This window comes from Physeter macrocephalus, chromosome 9 (genome assembly GCF_002837175.3).
Source record: "Physeter macrocephalus isolate SW-GA chromosome 9, ASM283717v5, whole genome shotgun sequence".
Taxonomy (NCBI): domain Eukaryota; kingdom Metazoa; phylum Chordata; class Mammalia; order Artiodactyla; family Physeteridae; genus Physeter; species Physeter macrocephalus.
The window spans coordinates 81,723,315-81,746,162 of NC_041222.1; the positions used below are offsets into that span (position 1 = coordinate 81,723,315).

The 22,848-nt window shown below is 39.5% G+C and overlaps 1 protein-coding gene across 4 annotated transcripts in view; it reads right to left on the minus strand.

The window, feature by feature from the left end:
• The window catches only part of CDC14B (cell division cycle 14B), a 107,395-nt gene extending 95,677 nt beyond the window's left edge, over nucleotides 1-11,718 (minus strand). For 3 of the 4 annotated variants that reach the window (XM_028494128.2, XM_028494125.2, XM_028494126.2), the window contains exon 1: nucleotides 11,559-11,718. In XM_028494128.2, coding sequence (XP_028349929.1) covers nucleotides 11,559-11,718 — 160 coding nt within the window. Of the gene's footprint in view, nucleotides 1-4,028; nucleotides 4,056-11,558 lie in introns of all 4 variants that reach the window. The other variant, XM_055087272.1, reaches the window with a different exon arrangement.
• Nucleotides 11,719-22,848: the final 11,130 nt, after the last annotated feature.

Here is a 22,848-nt window from a genome sequence, read left to right on the forward strand (position 1 = left end):
TGCTAATCACAACTGTTAGTTAAATCTCCAAGCTACAGTGATCTTTATAAAGCCTTTCATAAAAATCAAAGAACTTCCAACTATCCTTAACTGCACACAGATCTTTACCTAGTTTCCTTAAACAATTCCTTGCAAATGGTTCATTAAGCTCACATCATAAACATCCAGCTTAGTACTCTCCCATTGGTTCTTTCTAACAAGCCCGCCCTGTCACATGTGTGCCTTTTCCCAACATTTGCTATCAAAATTGCCTCACCAGGACACAGCACAGTGACAATAACACACTCAACTTGGGATAATGGTTGAGGGCTAAATAGCTAAAAAAACACTAAGAGCACACAGAAAAAATTTAACCATACTATGACCGACTGCAGGAGTCACCGCTCCCCACCCTCCCCTTCTCAGCACACATTCCAATTATACCAACATTTCTTTCAGGACTTTCTCCCACCTGCAGAGCCCATTTGGGCTGCCCTCGCAGCACTTCAAAATTATCACTCACCCTCTGAGTTACTAGTGTACAAATATCCCAGCCCCCTTCCATCCTCACTTGTTCTACACTGGCTCCCAGATTTCCCCTGTGGGATCAAACTACAGCTACCACAGTAAGTAACTTGCTTGCTAATGAGTGGTCTATGGCCTGCACCTCCTGATCCTCTCACTTACCTACTTCACTTTGAGATTTGCCTGGGACCATCTCCTAAAGAAAGTACTTGCCTTGGAATCCTTGATTCAGTCTGTTCTGGGGGAATCCAAAACAAGACATTGACTGCAGTTTTATATATGCCTATTTATTCTTAGTAAAATGTTTTGAAGACAATATAATTACAACAAAGTAGCACTGCATATGGTTATGTTAAATGGGGTGTGTAAAAGGTACACAAAAGAAATTGGCATTATTTAAAAATTGCTTTTGTGGCATAAAACAAAATTTATTAATCCTTTTCATAAATCTCCATATTAGAATAATACTTGTGTTCTGAAATCATTTTAAAATACAGTCCTTAATCCAAAGCATGGATTTTTTTAAAAATCCAAGTTTATTGCTTAGCCTTTGGAATAGCCAATATTTTTATTTTGGAAATTCGCAAAAGTGTTCCACAAGAAAAAATAAATTCCTTTAGCACTGTACCTGGAAATGATTGTCTTCTGAATCCACAAATTTAGCCTCTAAAAATGTATTTATTCAAAATAATCTGAATAGGTCCTATTAAATAAAGAATGTTTTAAGGTTTATCTTCCTTTTCCTGCCCTCTTGAGTAAGAGAGATTTCACTAAATAAAGTATTTTTCCATTTTGGAGCAAAGTTATTATTTAATTCAGGTTAACTGCTGAATACAAGAGCAGGACAGGTCAGGGAGTGGGGGTATCCCATGCTGGGATAGATTCTATCCCCAATCCCAGCAATCACCCTACACACATACAAATGCCATCACAGTAGTAGCAATGGTATTGTCAGGAGGAAGGAGAAAGTAGAGACTACTGTGTGTTACTGTGATTAAGAACAGTTCCTGCTGGTTCTGCAGTGGAAAATACGAGAATCTTTTAAAACATAGCTCAAGCCTCCTTTCCAAGGATCACATTCATTCAGAGGCATCTATCTTTGAGTGTCCATGACATTCACAGATAAGTTCCTCTATGTGATACAGAAGATATATAAATATCACCCAGTTCCGTGCACTAGTGTCACTTCCCAGAGACCTGGGGTCGACTATGAAATCTCTATCGCAGCTCTTGCAGCACCCATTGCAAGGATGAGACTATAATACGCACTCAAACATATCCTGAGTGGATTTTTACTTCAAGCCCTTTTAGTCACAATAGTTTAAAATTAGAATATAATAGTGGAGTTAAAATCCCAACCTCAGTTGTGTTTGCTAGCTAAATTCTAAGCTTTTTTGACAGTACACTATCAAAAAGGAAATAAATGAATGTTAAGATGCTTGTTTCATGTATTAGGTGCTTCCAAAAAGCTATCTAATGACAGCAGTACAATAAAAAAATTCTAAGAGCAGATTGAGAACAGCTCCCAAAAATGTAAAACCATAATGTTAATTCTGCTACACATTCGTGTCAAAGCAATTCTTCCTCAGCACCTATAAAAGAATGTGAAAATCAGAATGCTTTTCAGTTTAAAAGTCACACATACCAAATATAGTTCTTAAAATATTTAGCCATCTTTAGTGCCTCCAATTTAAGAAGCAATACTCAACTTAAAAGGTGCTCTATAATTACTTCTTACCAATAAATAAGGTATTCTTAAAAATAAAACAAAGTATCTCATTTTAAGTTATGTCCTGTGGGATACTTTGACATTCAAATTAGTGATACAGAATTAATTGGAATTCAGACCTTTCACTTTGGCTCTGTGTTAGTAGAGATATAGTTTTCAGGATATTATTAACTATATGCATATATTCATATCATACATATATATGCTTAGTTATATACCAAAATGAAGCTTTTTCTCATTTCTTTTAAAGGTTAAAACATACACACACACACACACACACACAAACACACAAGACACCATAAGACAGATCATTTTGACCACATATTGAAAAAAATAATTCACTTTGTGTAGGAATTATCAAGTAACATTTCCATCACAAATTTCTCTCAAACTGACACTGTTTAAATTAAGAGAGCAAAATTACATAATGACTGATTCCTTCACTGCCTGTCTTCATTGAGATGATGACTTAAGAGTGTATGCCTTCTCAATCTTTCAGTGATAATGAGCATGTTGTTATTAAATCTTCATATCCCCTCCTCCCTTCCTCAGTAATACTTGGCCCACTGCCTTGTTCAAAGTAGTTGCTCAATAAATATTTGTTGAATAAATTCCACAGCACAATTCATACGAATACAAATGAGGATAAATGAGCAAAATGCAGAGAATGATTCAGCTGAGATGGTCCTAAACTAGAGGACTTTGCAGAATTCATAATCTATAATGATATTATAGCATTACGGATTGGGTATAAAAAGATCAATGTCATAAATTGCATAGCAGTGCCAAGAAAGTAATTTTACTGTCCAATTAGAACTTGAAGGAACAACAAATATCACTGACATCAGGAACAAGATGTTTTTTCTTTTGTGAAAAGTGCACTGTCGACCAAATTTTAATGGTATAAAAGTAAACTACCTGAGAAATGAAATCAATATGCGATATTATGCAATTAGAATGAATTTACCCTGCCTAGCTTCCTCAGCTTTTCAGACTCAAAGACAATGGGACCAAATCTCTGAACTGACTGGTGAATAAGGGACTCTTAAGAGAATTGCTCCTCTAGAATATAAATGATACTAAGAATTAAAGGAGCTGAATAAAAGATGAAGAGGATAAAGTCAGAAAATTTTCAATTGAAAATAGTAAGTATATGGGGCCATTCAGATTTGTTCTTTTGGTAAATGGCCTTGGTTGAGGAACCTGAAAATCAAAGGGAATCAGAATATTTAAAAAAAAATTTTTTTTAATAGGATACAAAAGAACTCCCCTGTTCCCAAAGTTCAGGTTGGCATTTCATGAGATTTCCCTCTTACCAAACACAGTAAGTGAGATATATGCCTGTCCACTAAGCAAAGAAATGCCTAGAAATAACTAAAGTAACCTGGGGGGGAAAAAATCAAGAACAGCTGTCATAACAACTCATTCTAAGTATCCTTTCGGCAAGCGCTTACAAAAATGAGATTTAATTAAAATAAAAATTTAGTATTACCAAAAATATCCACCATCCAAAACATAGCATTCATAATTAACCCCATAAAATATCACAGAAACTACTTCCAGCATTACCTGTACACAGAAACCAACAGAACTTTTCATATAAAGACAGATTTCAACTTAAGTTGTAAACATATGAAAGATACTCTACAGTTATAGAAAACTAAAACTGCTACCTAAGACTAAAATTAAGACAAGCAAACAGGAAGAGACGGAACCAAGAATCACAACTAACAGATTAAATCTACAGTTTTAAAATCATCAAAGAACTGCAAAGTAGAGTCAATGATCTGAATACCTTTGTTGGAGCAGTATCCATGAAAAGCTATAGAAAAAAAGAGAGAGAGAGAAGGGCGTAAAACTTTCAAATAAACTAGAGAATTCAGATGAGATGTACAAATTAGAGTTAAAAAACCTTGTGTTTCATAAGTTAAAATCAACTTTATTTTGGAAATTGTTTTCTAAGGTAATCCCTGGCTAATATGGTAGTCAGCACTTCTACAAATTAAGTGACTAACCAACCTTGGAAGCTAAAAATCAAAAAATGTAAAGAAACAGTATTTGAAAATTGGTTAGCTCCTGCTGCACCACTTTGTCTCCATACAATCTCTCCACTTTTGGCCCAGAGTAACCCCTGGACCTACTTACCTCATCATAATGGTACCTGACCCTAAGTGAGGACTGGCTTTTAAATACTCAGATAAACCAATCTACCCATGTTTTCATTTCTTTTTAAAGACAATTATAAAAGTAATTTTAATGTGAAGGACCTTAAAGGACTTACTAAGATTAAAATAAAAATATTCTGTAGCTAGGATGGGAAGAAAAACAAAATACTGGCTACTAAAATTATTTTTTCCCAGTGTAATAAAAAAAATAGATTTAAAGATATCATTTCTTATTTATCTTATTTTCTAACTCCCACCCCTTCCAAATAAATTGGGTCTCTGTGCCACACATTAAACATTAGAAAGGCCTTTTGAAAGATAATTTGTTTTACCCAAAACAAAGAAACACCCTGTCTGCCAATAATATGCACCACCAGTATCAAAGCTTTTGGATCTGTGAAATACTCTTTTAAAACGGATGTACTAGGGCAGAGGCATGCTTTAAGTTAACCACTCTGAAAAATTTGCATTTTATCAGTAAATAACTTAACACACTTTTTAAAATTAACCTTCTACCTGAGGCTCTCCCATGAGGACTTTGCATTTTTATTAAGAACCACCCCCCATAAACTTAGCTGCAATTTAATAGTAGGCAACATACAAACTCTTCAGTATAATAAAAGCATGTAACAACAGCCTCCGAAGAGTTTTGGTTTATTCTTCTTCTTACAAGAAATCTTTAAAGTGAAACTGTAACGTTTTTCCCAAGGCAGAAAAGATTATCAACACGGCGCCAAACCTCCTCCACGTCTCCGACAAATACTGAGCCAGCCTCATCTGCAGCGTTTCTGCCCTGAAGATTACATTCAGGAGCAGGGAGAGGAACACACTGCATTTTCACTGGTTTTTTTTTTTTGCGGGACGCGGGCCTCTCACTGTTGTGGCCTCTCCCGTTTTGGAGCACGGCTCCGGACGCGCAGGCTCAGCAGCCATGGCTCACGGGCCCAGCCGCTCCGCTGCATGTCGGATCTTCCCGGACCGGGGCACGAACCCGTGTCCCCTGCATCGGCAGGCGGACTCTCAACCACTGCGCCACCAGGGAAGCCCCATTTTCACTGTTTTGATTCACCGAACCTTTTGTGCAAGTACACGTATGGGGGAAATGTTTGCTTCTGAGCCTGAAACCCTCCCAACCATGATGACTGTCTCAGTGTGCCCTCTGTACCCCCCGGCCTTGCCCACTGCTGGCACACTTGTAATACCAGAGACCGTTTATGGCGCCCCGGTTGTCAGCGAGGCACCAAGCCAGGCACTTAACATGCATCCCCTTCATTTCATCCTCCCAACAACTCTGCAGACCTTTTATTTTTATACAGATGAAAGAATCCAGGCTCCAAAAGGTTATTAAATCTGGCTGTGTTCAGCCCCTGTGTGGGGTGACACCAGCTTTCCCTGGTGTCCTCGAGCCTAACTACCAGAATTAGCTCTTCAAAAACTCTACCATCAAAGTTTTTCTTCCCCAAAGATTTCAACCAAGATATGGTTCCTCTTCAGGCTAGTTCTCCTTCAAACCCTCCAAGTTCTATATTTTCTCAAATAAAGCAGAGAACATAACCTCCATAAGAGCAGGGACTATCTCCAGGGGTGACCTATTTTATGCACTTGAAGGGGGGAAAAATACAGGCTGGCAGAATAGATATTCATTACATGTTTGCTGAAGGAATGAAATATCTGGAAGATCAGGGGTGTATTGATGGCCAACTTGGAAAATAGCATGAGCTCTGAAAGACCTGAATTGTGTACTTAGTTTGCTCATTTTTCCAAATTCACTAGATAATTATTCATCTCTCTAAATTCAACTTCATACATACTACTTATGGAGCATCTACTATGACATCATCTACTAGCCAAAGTAGCAAAGGACTAACTAGTTGTTCAAGAAATCATTTATGTATAACTGTGAAGCAGCTTTATCTGTCAGAAAGAATAAAAGGCAGGTGATCATGACTTTCCCAAAAAGAAACTGCATTAATTTGCAGTTTGCAAACTTATTTTACAAATTTGCAAAATTACTTATCTCTGGTCTTGGCTTCTTCACAGGGAAAAATGGACAACTGTGAAATTCCTAGGGGAATTCTTTCAAAAAATACCAGGTCCATCAATTCAGAGTTCCCCAGAGACTATCTCAAAAATTTCCAAGAAATGTCATTGGTATGTGCCAGTGCCTTCCTTCCATCCTAAAAATCCACAAAGTGGTTTCATTCCAGCACTCCCCAACCCCAACAAAATTTGGAGAAATTCATTCCCATTCTAAGGCACAGCACAGTTAATTTGTGCTGTCAACTCCTGGCATTAATACCATCTCTGTGGGACTTCCCTGGTGCTCCAGTGGTTAAGACTCCACACTCCCAATGCAGGGGGCCCAGGTTCAATCCCTGGTCAGGGAACTAGATCCCACATGCCTCAATGAGGATCCCACATGCCACAACTAAGCCCAGTGCAGCCAAATAAATAAAGAAATATTAAAAAAAAAAAAAAACTATCTCTGTAACCCAGTTATTCCACCTCCCCTTCATCTTTATGCCCAAACACTCTTTATGTGGCAGCAACACTGAAACTGTGTTGTTTTTGCCTTTTTATTGGTGCCTAAGGAATGAGACTCAAAGCAGATAACTAACATGATACCATCAGAAGTAAAGATGTTGAAGAATTAAGCAAGCACATAAATCAAGAAAATAAATTCACATTACGCAGACAGTAAGTATAGACATAAGTCATAAGTAAGAAGAAAAATGAACACTATAGACTTTGATGAGTTTCAGTTACTGAAGCTCAATAATCTACTACATGAAACTGTTGAAGAAAAATTAATTTATTTCCTCCTTGAATCAGTGCCCCAGGTTAACAGCATTCCTTTTCTATCAAGAAAAATATATTTCTATCACTGCAAACAATGAATACGCATGACTACTTTACATAGTAAGCATTCAAAAAAATACTTCAATTAATGAATAAATTTTCCCTGTCTAATGATGTCTAGCGTGATTTTTAAAATCCTAAAAAGAAGGGGGGAGTAGTGCTGTATCTGTTTAATTTTATTTGATGAGTATCCAATACACTATTAATCAATGCTTTTAAATAACAATCCTGACCTCAATTAGAGCTTCTCCAATAAAATTATTTACTGTTATAATATAGACACTCTTTAAAAGGTAGAATATAATGGCAGACACTGAAAAAAAGTATTTTTCAATTTAAGACAAACCACCAAGAACATTTTTTAAGCCAGCAGTTATTGACAATTTGTTACTAGTCAGAAATTTAAAAAACAAAAAAAAAGTAAAACAAATTGAACTTCTGTACCAACTATTAAATCCTATAAATTATCAAACACAGATTATGCAGTAATGTTATAGCCTTTAATTTTTTTTCTATATTAATAAAGAGGAAAGGAAAATGTGCAATGTCATTACAGAGGGCCCTATTTAAGGGACAGGAATGTATAGAGATCAAAAAGATTCAGACATCTGGCCGCAAGGAGGTTCATAAGAAAATCAAAAACCTGACTGTGGGGAATTTCCTGGTGGTCCAGTGGTTAGGACTCCACTCTTTCATTGCCAAGGGCCCAGGTTGGGGAACTAAGATCCCACAAGCCGCATGGCCAAAAAAAAAACCCAAAACCAAACAAACAACAACAACAAAAACTGACTGTGTCCAACGTTTTCTCCCTTGGTATTTCTCTCATCTAGATACCTAGTTCCAAATCCAACTGAAAGTCCTCCTTACTTCCCTTCTTCCCCCTGCTTCCTGACTGATAACTCGCTAGGATCTTATCTTTACTCAGTTATCTCTTTAGCATTAACATATACAGTTTATACTGTATTTATAACCTTTCTTTCACATGGTGCACTGGAACTGCACCAGGAATACAGGTAAAATTCCATGTCATTGCATACGGCAAGAACTGAATGAATGGTCAATGAGAGGTTGATGGGGTCTGCTTAGGAATAAAACCTGGGTCAGTCTGCTCCTAGAAAGAGTAGTGTCCAGTATATCGAGGTGGCAGGAGAGACAATAAACAGTGGCCACATAACAAAAGAGAGAGGAACAAAAGTAGGAATTAAGCCTCCTATGTTAAATGTACACACATGAAATACCCTAGGATCTATGGGAATACAACCTATAGATAAAATAGACTGTAATAAAAATGTGAAGGGACCAAAGTTTAAAAAAATTAAAAAGTAATGTATTTAAAGGCAGAGTGGGCAGAAGTAATAATGTTTACAAACCAACCCCACTGGGAAAGAATCTTCACAATCCTATAACAAGTGTTGGTGAGGATGTGGAATAATCCATACATTGCTAGTGAGAATGCTGGTGGTACAGCTACTTTGGAAAAAAGCCTGGCAGTTACCATGTGATCCAGCAGTTCTACGCCTAGGTATATACCCAAGGGAATTCTACTCCTTGGTATATACCCAAAAACTTGTACATGAACGTTCATAGCAGCATTATTCATAATTGCCCCAAAAGTCCACTCACAAATGGATAAACCTATATATACTTTGGCCTGGCCTCTTCACTTCAAGTTTACACAGTCACACATGTAGGTAGACATGTACACTGATGCTACTGCAGCCATTTGCAGTAGGGATTGGAAAACCCCCAAATAACCATTTATTTATTAGCATTAAATAAATCACAATTCAGCCATACAATGCAACAACATGCAGCCATTAAAAAGAGGACCACTCTTACTGGTATGGCACAATTTGTAGAAACTTGAATATGAGTAGAAAACTGAAGGGAAAGAAAATATTACCAGGCGAGGGCGACTAACTATATTTATATATCTCCTTTAGTAATGTTTGATATTAAAAATGTGCATGCACTGCTTTTAGAAAACAATAACTCAGGGAAAAACAAGTTGGGAAGGATGGTACCAGGTTGCCATTTGCTGAGGATGAGGCCTCAAGCGTTTCCTACAAGCCCAGTAAAAAGAAATCCCCACCTTGCATCCAACGTTACTTTGTCTTGTATATCACACCCAATCAAACTGATTAAGTATCATTATTCCCAGGAATACAAGACTGTCACTAAGGGACATCTGGAGAAATCGTAGGGGAAGTTGATTACCTTAACTCCCCTGGAGTGATCTTACACTGAGATTGGACCCTTCCATTATCTGGGCTTGTCATCTAAATAAGAGTATTATGATTTTATATAGTGCACCAACTATTTCCTCAATATTCTGCTTGGTGATGTTTTCTGAAATTAATTCATTGATCACTACCTCAGGAAAGCCAGCCACATTGCATCTTTTTCTCCATAAAGAAGGAAGATTTACCCCAATGACTTTGCTGTCAGACACTTCCTTTTTGATCGGATACAAGTGTCTCCAATAGGGAACTGTCTAAACAAGTCATAAAACATACACATATATATAAACAAATCATAAAACATATACATTTAAGTCCACATATACCATTTTATGGTCTTATACTTTTAAAACCTTATCTATTTTGGCAGAAGCAGTAATTAAAACCAAATGAGGCAGTTCTGCAAGTACTAATACAGAACAATCCTTCTGCTAAGAAATACTGTGAAAACAATGTGCAAAACAACGTATTGTATGCTGCCGTGCTTGCGTACGGTAGAGAATGTAACGTGTAACCATGCAGTCTATTTCTGTAAGGATTCACAAGAAACTAGGAACATAAGTTGCCTCTGGGGAAAAACACCCGGTGGCTGAGACCAACTTTTCACTATATATAATACTCCTCTTTACCTTTGTAATTAAGAATTCTGTACCAAGTAAGTGTGTTACTTGCCCCCAAATTAAATGCTATTCAACAAGGTCCTTCGAAGAGGTATACATAACAAGGCATAAGGCCTGTGTGGGTCCTGCACCCGCGACCCTCCTCTGCGGGGCCATCTCCCCGGTAGCGCACAACGTGGTGGGACCTGGTCTCAGCCTCAGCAAGTGGGCTTCACCTCCTAAAGCGGCAGGCGCTACGGTGGACCTGGGCAGGTGCAAGCCGGAGACAGGTACTTAAAGCAACCCCTTCCTGCCTACCTCCTCTGTCGCCAAGGTTCATTCACTCAACGCCGAGATACCTTCCACTCTACTATCAACTTTCTGTGAAATGGACCTTAGTTTCAGAACAACTGTCCATCGACCTAGAAAATAATTTCTACTAAATTTCTGTGTTTGAGCATCTTCTTAATTAATGTCTGACCACTCCAGCTTACCTGGTTTATCAATGGGCGGGAAACAGTTTATAAAAATCCAACACACCGAGGTTTACACATTCTGCGCCACAGAAAAGACTGAAAAATCCCTCAAAATTGTAGACAAAGCTTTTCCACAAACATCATCTCATTTAATGCCTTCACACGCTTCAGTGTCAATCCTGGCAAACCCAATGGCTCCCAAATTGGATTTATAAAGTCTTCAAGAATTGTAGAATAGGTAGGCACTAATAATAAAGCAGTTATCAAAAGGCTGCTTTTCTACCTGTGATTTCTCAAAAGTGACAACTCTGGGCATTCATCAAGCTGACCGGTTCAAATGCCATCTAAGTGACATTCCATAAGCAAGGCAGGGGAACTATCCCTAGGAGGTCTGGGGCGTGCTCGTACGCGCGCTGGGGAGGGGGCGAGTGCAATGAGGACCAGGGCAAGGATCTGGCTTCCGCGCCGGGGAACGCCGCCCCAGGCGGGGAGGGACTCCATTTCCCACAGAGCAGCGGAGGTTTGGCAAACGCCAAATAAACACTGCAGCTCCCGCGCCGGCGTGTTCAGCGCGCTCGGGAAATCCTTTGGAGTGATTCGGAGGTTCATACTCCTTAAGGGCCAACCGAGCTTGCAACCCGGGAGGCGGCATCAACTCGAATTTAGGAAAATCCCGAGGCACCGAGCAGACGCCCGCAATTTAGAAAGGTGACCCCTGGGGCCATCTTGCTGGGGTAGGAGAGTGCGAAACGGATAAAGTTACAGCTTGCAACAAACGCAGAAGAAAACTCGGGGTAGGGGGGCGCTCCCAGGGCCCGGATCCTGAAGGGGGTGTGGCCGGCTCGGGCTTTTATGGGGGTGGGGGTGGAGGCGTGTCAGTCTGGCCCGGGGAGGCGCCTCTACTGCCCCGGGTGGGTGGGTTAGGACCCCCGCGCCGGGTGCCGCGTGTCCGGGGTGCCCCGCCATGCGCTCGCTCGCCGGCTCACCGGTGATGTCCAGGTAGAGGTCGTCCTGCCGGTCCAGGTGGTGCAGTTCCTGCGACGTAGACCTGCGGCTCTTCTTCACTCCCGGCGAGGACGACGAGCACCGCCGCGAGCAGGGGGGCGCGGCGGCCCAGGTCGGCCGCCGCTCGCTCTTCCGCTTCATGGAGGCGGCCGCGGCCCGTCAGGGGACCACGACCATGGCCTCGCGCGCCCGCTACCCCGCCGAAGCCCCCGCTGGCCCCGCGCGCGGGCGCTCAGGGCTGCGGGCGCGGAGCGGCGCTGCGCCGACTGCAAGCGCCGGCGGAGCCCGGCGGGAGGTGGCCGCGCAGGAGCCGGAGGAGGGGCCTGGCCCACCGCGGCTGTCCCGCTCCCTCCTGCGGCCGCCGCGGGACCCGCGCCACAGCCCTCGCTACAGCGCCTCCTGCCGCTGCCGGCGACCCCCAGCCCGCCCCCAGGTGCCTGCAGCCCGCTGGCGTGGCAGAGGCGACGGTGCTGCCGCCGGCGGCTGGGACTGCCCGGAGTAACCGTGCGCGCCCACCGCAGCCGCGGACGCTGCCGCCGAGGCGCCCGAGCACAGCGGGCCGCGGCTCCCGGGGACTCCAGGAGGGCTGGTCCGTGAAGCTTCATTCACAAAAAAGGGCCCACAACCCTCCTCGGGGCCCGCAGACTGAGGCCTTTCATTGGTCAGTGAGGCGTGACGTCACGGAGACGGAGCTTTTCTACAGGCAGGTAGCCGGTGACGCCATAAAGAAAAGTCTGAGTGATTCCGCCAATCAAAGATAGAAGTGTGCTCGCCACCCTACGCAAGCCCCCCAACTTTTCGGTTTCTTTTGTGTTCCCCGAGTGCCAAGACCCCAGTTCACAACTTCATTTAGTGAGTCACCAAAGCTTTACACAGCCCCACCCTAGTAACTTAACTCCAGTTCTTTGGCCTGTATATATTTTTAAGTATTTCTTGGTTTTTCCTGTAATAGCGCCAAGTGAAAGGGACTCTTGCCATGGCTGCTGGCTTGGAAGAATATGGACTTCTTAAATTGTCTGCTGTTATACAGACTTAAGGTAGAGTTGATGTCAGAACTTAGGAACTATCTAAATCAGCTACAGTCTTTTTATTGACCTATGCCCAGGATTCAAATAGACCAAGCAAGGGCTTCTTAAGGAGTCAATAAAACTACCGTGGAAACACGATATACTGTAAAGGTTTGCACCTCGAAGTTCTTCATCTCTGAATCCTGTGCCCGAATTGACTCAGTAGTTTTATACACCAGTTGCTATGTTTTTCTTACCTAAGGTATCGACAGGTCCAATTATTGAAATAGTGAAGCAAGTGGCGAATTTAATCCTTTAACTTTTATCTTGCAAACTGTATAATCATATTTCTTTTTTTTTTCTACTGGGTTAAAATAATGCCTGGTCTTTCTAGAACTTCACCAAAACTGTCATTTTGGAAGGCTTTTAAATGAGTTTCCATGGTGGCATAGAAAAGGGTGTTAAGACTGGAGGGCAGTATTTAGATTTCATACCCCAAAATTCTAAATCTTGGAAGCTCTTCCTAATTTTTCACCAGTATTTTAACGTTTTACCCTGCAGTTCCACAGTTACTGCCAACCTCTAGAAGAAAAAGATGAATTTGAGTCAGTCCTCCAAGAAGCCTCTCAGAAATGCACATTTCGATGGAGTACCTGGGTGGGGCGGGAGGGTGTTTGACTTCTATTGTTGAAGGCCTTTACCTTAAGCACTACTAATTAAGGAGGAATGGGGGCTGGGGGAAAGAGGGCTCTGCATGACAGCGGCATTTGAACAGTCTGGAACTAGAGATCTGACACTTAGACCAGAAATTTAGTAATCATGTTCAGTCTTCCCATTTCCCATAAGGAAATCAGTCAGTGAAGGCCTTAAATTAAAAATGGCCTACGTGTTGTCTGTAAGGGCAGCAAAGAAGCAAGAGACTTGGGAGGCTGTGAAGTGCTGTGCAAATGAGTCTAGGAAAGCAGAAACCTACCCATCCCAGGTCCTCTGTTCTGACTGAGAAGAGGAGGCCTTTCACACTGGCCTAGAGGCTCAGCGGTAGAAAGGCTGCCATTTCCTGGACTATCTGGCATTTTACAAGAGTAGGTCTTGGTTTTTGTTTTGTTGTGTTGAGGTATAACTGGCATATAACATTATATTAGTTTCAGTTGTACAACATAGTGATTTGATATCTGTATATACTGCAAAATGATCAAAATAAATCTAGTTAACACTGAGTAGGTCTTGTTTTGAGTAGATAATACTTGGGTGTTGTCCACTTGGCTCCTTAGATTAAAGAAATTCAAGTACGCTTTGACATTGTATTTGTTTGAGAGTGACTTATCTAAATGTCAGACTAAGACTAAATTGCCAAGAAGTTCACCTATATCAGTTTGTTTTCTCTCACCTTCAAATACAATGTTTGGGCTAGAAATTCTAATGAAATGTATATGATTTAAATAAAAGAAAAAGTGTTATAAATACAGATAACTATACTGTTAAGTATTTTCACATTTTAAAAACATTAAAATTTTATGGTTTTGTTAGTGTAACATCATTAGGAGACAAGTTATATGATTACACTTTGAAATTATGCGTAAATATCTTCCATTTTGGGGAATAGGTAGTTCATATGCTAAGTATACATATTGAAGTTTAAAACCTTATTTATATATTGTTTTTAGGTCGTGTTTAGATAGTGGCAGAAAAGTGCTATTTCTTACTGATACTTGTTTTGTGTGTAGCACGTCTTTTGAACAAATTGACTCTTCCCACTGTTCAATAAGCTGACCTCTGGGCTCCTGGGCTCTGAGAATTTGGCCACAGGAAGTGTAGTTTAGTTTGCTTGGTTGGTTGGCTAGTTTGTTGTTCAGATTGGCCATTGATCATAGAATTTTAGAGCTTGAAAGCACCTTAGACAATATTTGGCGCAAGGCTGTTCTTTTACAGTCAGGACATGGGGACCCACCTAAGTGGCATTGGCAGCCCTGGGGCCAGAATCCAGACACTCTCCAGGATTCTGATTGTCTTTCTGGTTGTTTCCTCAACATCATGGGCAGCACAGTGAAAAGCTTAAAAGGGAAGGGAGGGGTTCTCTAAAATAGCCCTTTCTACTAGGTAAATTGACCCTGAAAGGAAAACAATTATGGAACATTTTCTTATACATTTTAGATAACTCATATTCTGAAGAATTTAAATCTTGCCCTAAAATTAGTAAAAACTGGTGGGTATATATATGATGCTAAAGTTTCAAATGATAATATAAATATCAGAATCAGTGAATTACAGCTTTAATTATGTGAAGATAATTTGTTTAAGGTCAAATTTCCATAAAAACTAGAGGGTTTAGGTAGCAGGCAAATGGGAAAACACACTAAAATCTTCACTGGCATATTTAAGAAGAGTTGGTTTTATTTTATTGGCTATTCTGGTAAACTCAGTGTTAATCTGAAATCCCCTATGTTCCCGACCCTGAGACTGAAAATCTCTTAGAACTGCAAAAAAGGAAGAAAATGAATATATATATATATAGAGAGAGAGAGAGAGCTACCACCATATGCTGGCCACAGTGCTAAGGGCTTCACACAAATGCCCTGTTTGATGGTATTGTTCTTATTTTATTGGTGAGAAATCCCTCATTTGACAGGTCAAGGCAGTCATCCCACCCACCTCCTGCTGTGAGTTTGGTTTGAAAACCCATGGCTCTTTCTTGGGGCCAGCATCATTCATCACAGGTTGAGAAGAGAGTTTAAAGGGATCTTTCCTTGTAGGTAGGCTTCTGAAATTGAATAACCTCTATAGTCGTGTAAATATTGTAAATTTTGATTAATTTTTTGGACCTCAGATCAGACCCTAACATTGTGGATTTTTTAAAACAATATTCCTGATGGTAATTTGGATTTTTTGGTCATGTACACTTCTTCCCACCAAATAATAATAATAGTAATAATAATGGAATAATGGAATGCTGGGGTGGAGATGGGGTAGAGAATGAGGAGAATTCTGGTTATTTTGAGTCTTGTGATCAAGTATGACTGAGGATGCTTTCACCGCAAAGCCAAAGAGCCCTGTGCCTAGGGGGCTGAGTGAGCAGTACCAAACTCTTTCTCTCACATTACCTTTCAAAACACGCTGACATGCCTTTGACATACTGTCAAATATTCAGTATGTCAGTAGAGTAGAATTTAGTAATTTGGAAAAAATGGAAAATGATACATGAAAATCAGCACATTCATGCGCTCCTTAACTAAACACTTCTACCAAGACTGAATGAACATACATGCTCATTATTAGCTTCTTAAATCTAGGTCTTATTTTGTGATAGTGGCTTTTTACCTCAAAGATTTTTTAGTAAGGAGTTTTTCTTTCTCTTTGATTTTATAGCATATGACCAAATAATGCATGAACATGTGGTTGTATTTTTTTTAATTTAAATGAAAAGCAGAAATGTGTATATGTATGTATATATATATGTACATATATATGAAAGTTCTTCACACCTCAATCCTACCTTCATAGATAACCACCTTTAACAGTCTATATTTAGATTTAAAAGATATGTAAAAATAAATTGGTTTATACTGTGCATATTGTTCTGTGAACTTATTTTTTTCACTTAATACTGCATCTTGAAAATTATGTCAGTCCTTATGGCCAATTTCATCCACTCTGATGGCTGCATAGGCTTCCCTGTGTGTTTTCCATATTTATATTCCTATAGATAGACACTTAGGTTGTATTGGGGGGGGTGCTATTACAAAGAGTGCTGCGATGAATATCCTAACATATGTATATCCACAGGAGATGGAATTGCTGAATCAAAAGGTATTCACTTTTAGAATTTAATAGATACCAACAATATTTGGGGTGTTTCCCCACACCCGCACCCTGAATCAGTGGATATAATTAGTATTTTTAAGTTTGAGGATAAAAATGATATCAGTTATTTTCATTGCATTTCCCTGATCGCTAGTGAAGCTAAGCATATTATAAAGTGCTTATTAGATGTTTACAGTATATTTTCTAAGAATTTCTTATTTATGTCCTTTGCTCGTTTCTCTATTTGTTTTCACTTTCTTTTAAATTGGTGGGAATATTTATATATTATGGATATCATCCCTTCAATCTTGGTTGATATTACCTGTCTATTCTTTGTCATATTACTCTCTTCATGTTGCTACAAAAGTTTTGTGTTTTAATGTCAAATCAATTTTACCAATCTTTTTAAGGCTTCTAGATGTTGTATCTTGTTTGTCCCATCCCAATATTTTAAAAGTATTCTTTATTTTCTATATTTTTAGAGATGTTATTATATTTAGGTCTTTAATCCACCTGGATTTTATTTGGAGGATGTAGGATAAAGTAGGCATCTATTTTTTTCCCCAACATTTTTTATGATATAGTCCATCTTTTTCTCCAGTGATTTGAAATGCTACCCTTTTGTATGTATAGTTTTCATATATACTGTGGCCTGATTCTAATCTCTGTTCTTTTTTATTGATCTTTTTTGTCTATTTCTGTGTCTATGCACACTATTTAGATTACTGTAGCTTTATACTATGGTTTGGTGTCCAATGGGATTAGTTCCTCCTTGCAGTTTTTCTTTTCCAAAAATATTTTTATAATACTATCACCACTTTAAACCAAATGTTAAATGTTGCCTCTCTAAGACTGAGCCAAAAAGAGATGATGTGCCTCTTGATGAACACAGCATCACCAATAAAGTATTAGAGCCAAAAATGTTTACCCTGAATCTAATCAAGTTTTGAGATCTAATTTCAGTTTACAGGAAATATAGGGGGTAGAGGAACAAGTTAAAAGACTTATAAGGAAACAATCTAACAAATCCTGAATGTGGGACTTTCTACAAACTGTTTCTTCAACAAGCAAATGCTGGGGGGGAAAAACTGGAGTCTATTGAGTGAGGGGATCTGTGGTAAATGAAAAGAGCCTTAAGAAGCATAACAACCAAATGCAATGCATATACTCTCCAGCTGTAAATGACATGTTTAGGACAACTGGAGACATCTGTATATGGATTGGGCACTAGGTGATATTAGGAAAATATTGTTGTATGTTTGGGGTATGATAATAATAATATGGTTATGTAGGAGAATGGTCTTATTCTGGTGGTATGGACTGAATTGTGTCTCCTCAAAATTCATCTTTTGAAATCCTAACCCCCAGTGTGATGGTGTTAGGAGATGGGACCTTTGGGAGGTAATTACGTTTAGATGAGGTCAAGAGGGTGTGGCCCTCATGTGGTGATTAGCACCCTTGTAAGAAGAGGAAGAAAGTGAGGACACATCTAGAAGGTGGCTGTCTGCAAACCAGGAAGAGAGTCATCACCAGCAATCGAATCCACCAGCACCTTTGATCTCGAGGAGATAGCAGTGAGCAGTGGCTTGAAACGAGATCTTAGTTCCCTGCCCAGGAATTGAACCTGGGTAGCCTGGTTGAAAACCAGGAATCCTAGCCACCAGCCCACCAGGGGCTAGAGGCTAGAAACAAAGTTGCCCTGGCTCTTGCCCCTGTTGAAAAATGAATTTCTCAAGGAGGCAAAAACTGTAAAAACAGGTACAAAGTTTATTATTAGAGACACAGCACAAGTGGGAGAGCACACAGAGAAACAGTTTGTTTTAGACAGAAGCAAGGCAGATATAGACACCCTGAGAGAAGGGGTGTGGGAGTCCTCCCTAATGAGGATGAGTGCACCAGAGAGGTGATTCACATCACTTATATAGGGCAGTTCTTCCAGATCTTTGTTTACCTTTGGCCAATTATCTCATTTCTTTTCCACAGGGACCTGTCCTAGGCCCCTGCCTGACATGCATGCGTATCTTTTTGCCAAGATGGATTCCAGTACAGAAGACTATAAGGAGGCTGACACCACCTATTATGTGGTGGCGCCCCCACCCCCACACCTTGACCCCCAAGGAGCCTTTCTGCACATGTTTAGTCAGGGAGGTCTCCTTGACCTTAAGAATGAGAAATATGTGCTTTCTTTATCTTTTATCCAAACGGGGCTCAGCTTCTCCTTGCTCCTGCCATTATCTTTTTCTTGAGTATCTGTCCACAGGGGACAGATTCCAGCTGGAATATTTCTGGAAATATGAGAAATAAATGTCTATTGTTTAAACCACCCAGTCTGTGGTATTTGTTATACCACCCAAACTATCTAATACATCCAGTAAGATGCATACTGAAGAATTTATGGATAAAGTGTTAAGAGTGTAACCCTTTTAAATGGTTCAGTAAATGTGTACCCTATATCACCTTCTGTCTGCCTGTCCATCTATCTATGCAGCAACTATGGCAAAGCAGTTAAAATTGTTGAGTCCAGGTAATGGTTACTTGTTTTTTCATTGTCTTTCTACTTTTTTCTGTGTTTGGAATTTTCATAATCAAAGTCAATTTTTCTCTATAGTCTTAGATATTGTTAAATTCTTACGTAGATTTTTCCTGGGGTAGCATTCAATTGCTAGACTAATTTGAGGAAAATTGAAATATTTACAATATTGAATTTCTTTAATAGAAATTTCATAGAATACCAAATTTGTTTAATTAATGGAAAAGGTATAGCTTTCAGCATAGCTTTCAATTTATTTAAGTCCTCTTATGCCCTTCAGTAAGTAAATCATCATAGGTTTATTATGAGGCATTGCATGATTTTGCTGCAATTGTGAAAGGGCCTCTTTTTTTCTCTTATACAGTTTCTACTTGGTCATTGCTGGTGGACAGGGAAGCTTATTGATTTTACGTATTGTTCTTATATCCTACGATTGTTTCTACAAGGTACAGCCTATATCCATACTAAGAAATGCAAAATTTTTTTTTCATTAAACATATATTTCTCAGCTTCTTTTGTTCACCAGGGAGACAGTATTTTAAATTATTGTGCAGACTAATTTCAGTTCCTTCTGGCTTCTCACAAGGCCCAGAGGTCTACTGGACCAAAAGAAATTACACCTATTACAGTCTGACCAAAAATGAGAATCTACTACATCTGGGACACTTTTATTTACACCAAGGCCAAACACAACTTCGAAATTAAACTCTTCTTTATTTTAGCCCGATTTCTGGGCAGTGCAGTCTCTCATCGTCTCATTTTTGTAAGTGAAAAGGAGGCCTAGTGAGGATTTATTAACCTATGTTCAGAGTAAGCTCTGGGGGTACAGTTGGTAAAACTGTGATTTCAGCTGCAGAAGTTTCCTGCTGTATTTACTTCCAACAGGCTTTTAAAAAATCAAGGTATAATTAACATACAGTAAAAGCAAAGATTTTAGATATTAGTTCAATGAGTTTTAAAATTATATATACCTGTGTAACCACCACCCAAAACAAGATACAGAATCACGGACCTTTTAAAAATACCATCCATGCAAAGGTGAGCATGGTTCCCTGTGTCAGGCCTTTATCCTGACAATCCCCCTTACCATTCCAATCCATTCCCCCACTCTTCCATTGCCCCTGCTTACTGCTCTCCATCGTCTCTGACACCACTTGGTGCCATACCTCAGCTTCTGAAACTTTCCTCCTGCTCTCTCACCCTGACTGAATTGGATGGTCTCTGCTGGCTGGAGTCTCAGTCTTTTTCTTCATACAGGACTTGACTGTTCTCTCTTGGACTCTGCAAAATTTGCTGCAGACCCAAGTTGTCCCTGCCTTTGGCCCCAGCTGCTGGCCCAAGCCCACCAGGTCTCCTCCCACTGGGGCTTGGTCATGGTAGGATAGAGCTTGCAAGGTTAGTAATCAGGAGAGATAACCAGGTAATCTGAAGTAGCTAATAGCCTCCTTCACTTTACTACACACATTTTTCTTTCCAATTGTTGCAGGACAAGAAAGACATCCTTGTCTGACTCTGCCCCATCCACAAAGAAGTAGATTAAAGCCATCAATTTCAAGTCACTTCTCTAATTGTAGAAGTGTAAGAGCAATTTATTCTTTATCTCCTGTTGTGGCTAGGAAGGAAATTCCTTGTAAAGGTTTTCAGAGAAAACTAGCTACCAATTCCAATACATTGGGTGATTTTTCTGTCTTTTTGTTATAAATTTTCCCATCTATGAGGAAATCTTGGCCAAGTCTTGGTTCTCCACTTGCACCCACTATTTCCTATAGAAGTAGGGAAGGCAGGAAAGAATAAAATGCACAGATCTATACTTTTAAATTCATACATGGTGAGAGGTTTTCACTATTCATGACTTTTTTTCTTCTTCAATGATACAAGAGCACAAATGGGCAGATTAAGTTGGATTCTCCATGAATTTCCTCTTTTCATTTTTAAATACAGATTCAAGTGAGCAGTGAATTATTTTATCCAAAGGTAGGGACTATGCAAAAGAAAAAATCAGAAGCCTGAAAAGATCCATAATATAGGCAATCAGTTTCTAGAAATTGTATGTAAAAGTGGATTTTCATTTAACAATATTTATTGAAAGAAAAGCAATTATGTTTTCACATTTAATGTATTCTTTTAGTTTGTGCACTACTAAAAATTATATTTAAAACCTATGCTTCTGACTTAAAATCTAGCTGCCAAAATAACACTCAAATGTATTTAGAGAATCCAAGTGATGAGTTTGGGGATCAGACTTGTCGTGGACTATGTTCCACCCTGCTCCCCTAGTAAAATTTCGAAACGGCACATCTAATAGCATCATATTATCAATTAAAATGCTCCCTGCCCCATGTAGGGAAAGTCTTCTTGAGTTTATTTTCTGGACCATCCTATACATTTCTATGAGAGTGACCTTTATTTTCTGTCTTTTTTTTCTTCAAGTTTTATTAAGATATAATTGACATACATCACTGTATAAGTTTAAGGTGTACAGCATAAGGATTTGGGACTTTTTATTTTTATTTTTTAGCTTTAAAAGTTTCAAACCTATGGAAAATTTAATTTAGGGGAAAAACTTTAGTAACTGAACCATCCAAGAGTAAGTTACAGACATCATGACTGTATTTCCTAAGAACAGGGACATTTTCTTACATAACCATAATGTCATTGTCAAATTCAGAAAACTTAACATCCTTACAATGTTATCGAATATTTAGTCCATCTTCAAAATTCACCAGTTGTCCTAATACTGTCCTTTATAGCACTTTTTCCCCTGACCAAGGAAGAAATGCTTTTCCTAAAGATTAGCCTCAAGATGTACATTTTTGCAGGAGTTCTCTGCTGTGATGGTGTATCCTTGATGTATCAGATTATGACTCCAGGATGTCAATTTCCCCCATTCTGGGTAATTCATGAGCTTTGATTCATTAAGGTGTTGTCTGTCAGATTTTCCACTGTAAAGGTGTAATTTTTCCCTTTGTATCTAATAAACAATTTGTGGGGAGATACTTTAAGACCACAATCTTTCACCCAGTGATTCAGTACACATTGATGATTCCAAATGAGTTGTTACTATTCTGTATTATACTATACAATGCAGACTGGTGATTTTCTAATTGTCTTCTACATTCATTAGTTGGCATCCTAGACCTAAATAGACATTTCTCCAAAGAAGACATACAGATGGCCAATAGGCACATGAAAAGATGCTCATCATCGCTAATTATTAGAGAAATGTAAATCAAAGCTACAATGAGGTACCACCTCACACCAGTAAGAATGGCCATCATTAAAAAGTCTACAAATAATATAGGACTTCCCTGGTGGTCCAGTGGTTAAGAGTCTGTGCTCCCACTGCAGGGGGCATGGTTCGATCCCTGGTCGGGAACTAAGATCCCACATGCTGTGGGGTGTGGCCAAAATAATTTTTTTTTAAGTCTACATATAATAAATGTTGGAGAGGGTGTGGAGAAAAGGGATCTCTCCTACACTTTTGGTGGGAATGTAAATTGGTACAGCCATTATGGAAATCAGTATGGAGGTTCCTCAAAAAACTAAAAATTGAGTTGCCATATGATTCAGCAATCCTACTCCTGGGCATATACCCAGACAAAACTATAATTCAAAAAGATACATGTACCCCAATGTTTTTTGTTTGTTTGTTTTTTGGCCACACCGTGAGGCATGCAGGATCCTATTTCCCTGATCAGAGATCAAACCCATCCTCCCTGCAGTTGGAGCGCAGAGTCTTAAGCACTGGACTGCCAGGGAAGTCCCACACCCCAATGTTTATTGCAACACTATTTACAATACTCAAGACATGGAAACAGCCTAAATGTCCATCAACAGATGAATGGATAAAGAAGATGCGGTATACATATACAATGGAATATTACTCAGCCACAAAAATAATGAAATAATGCCATTTGCAGCAACATGGATGGACCT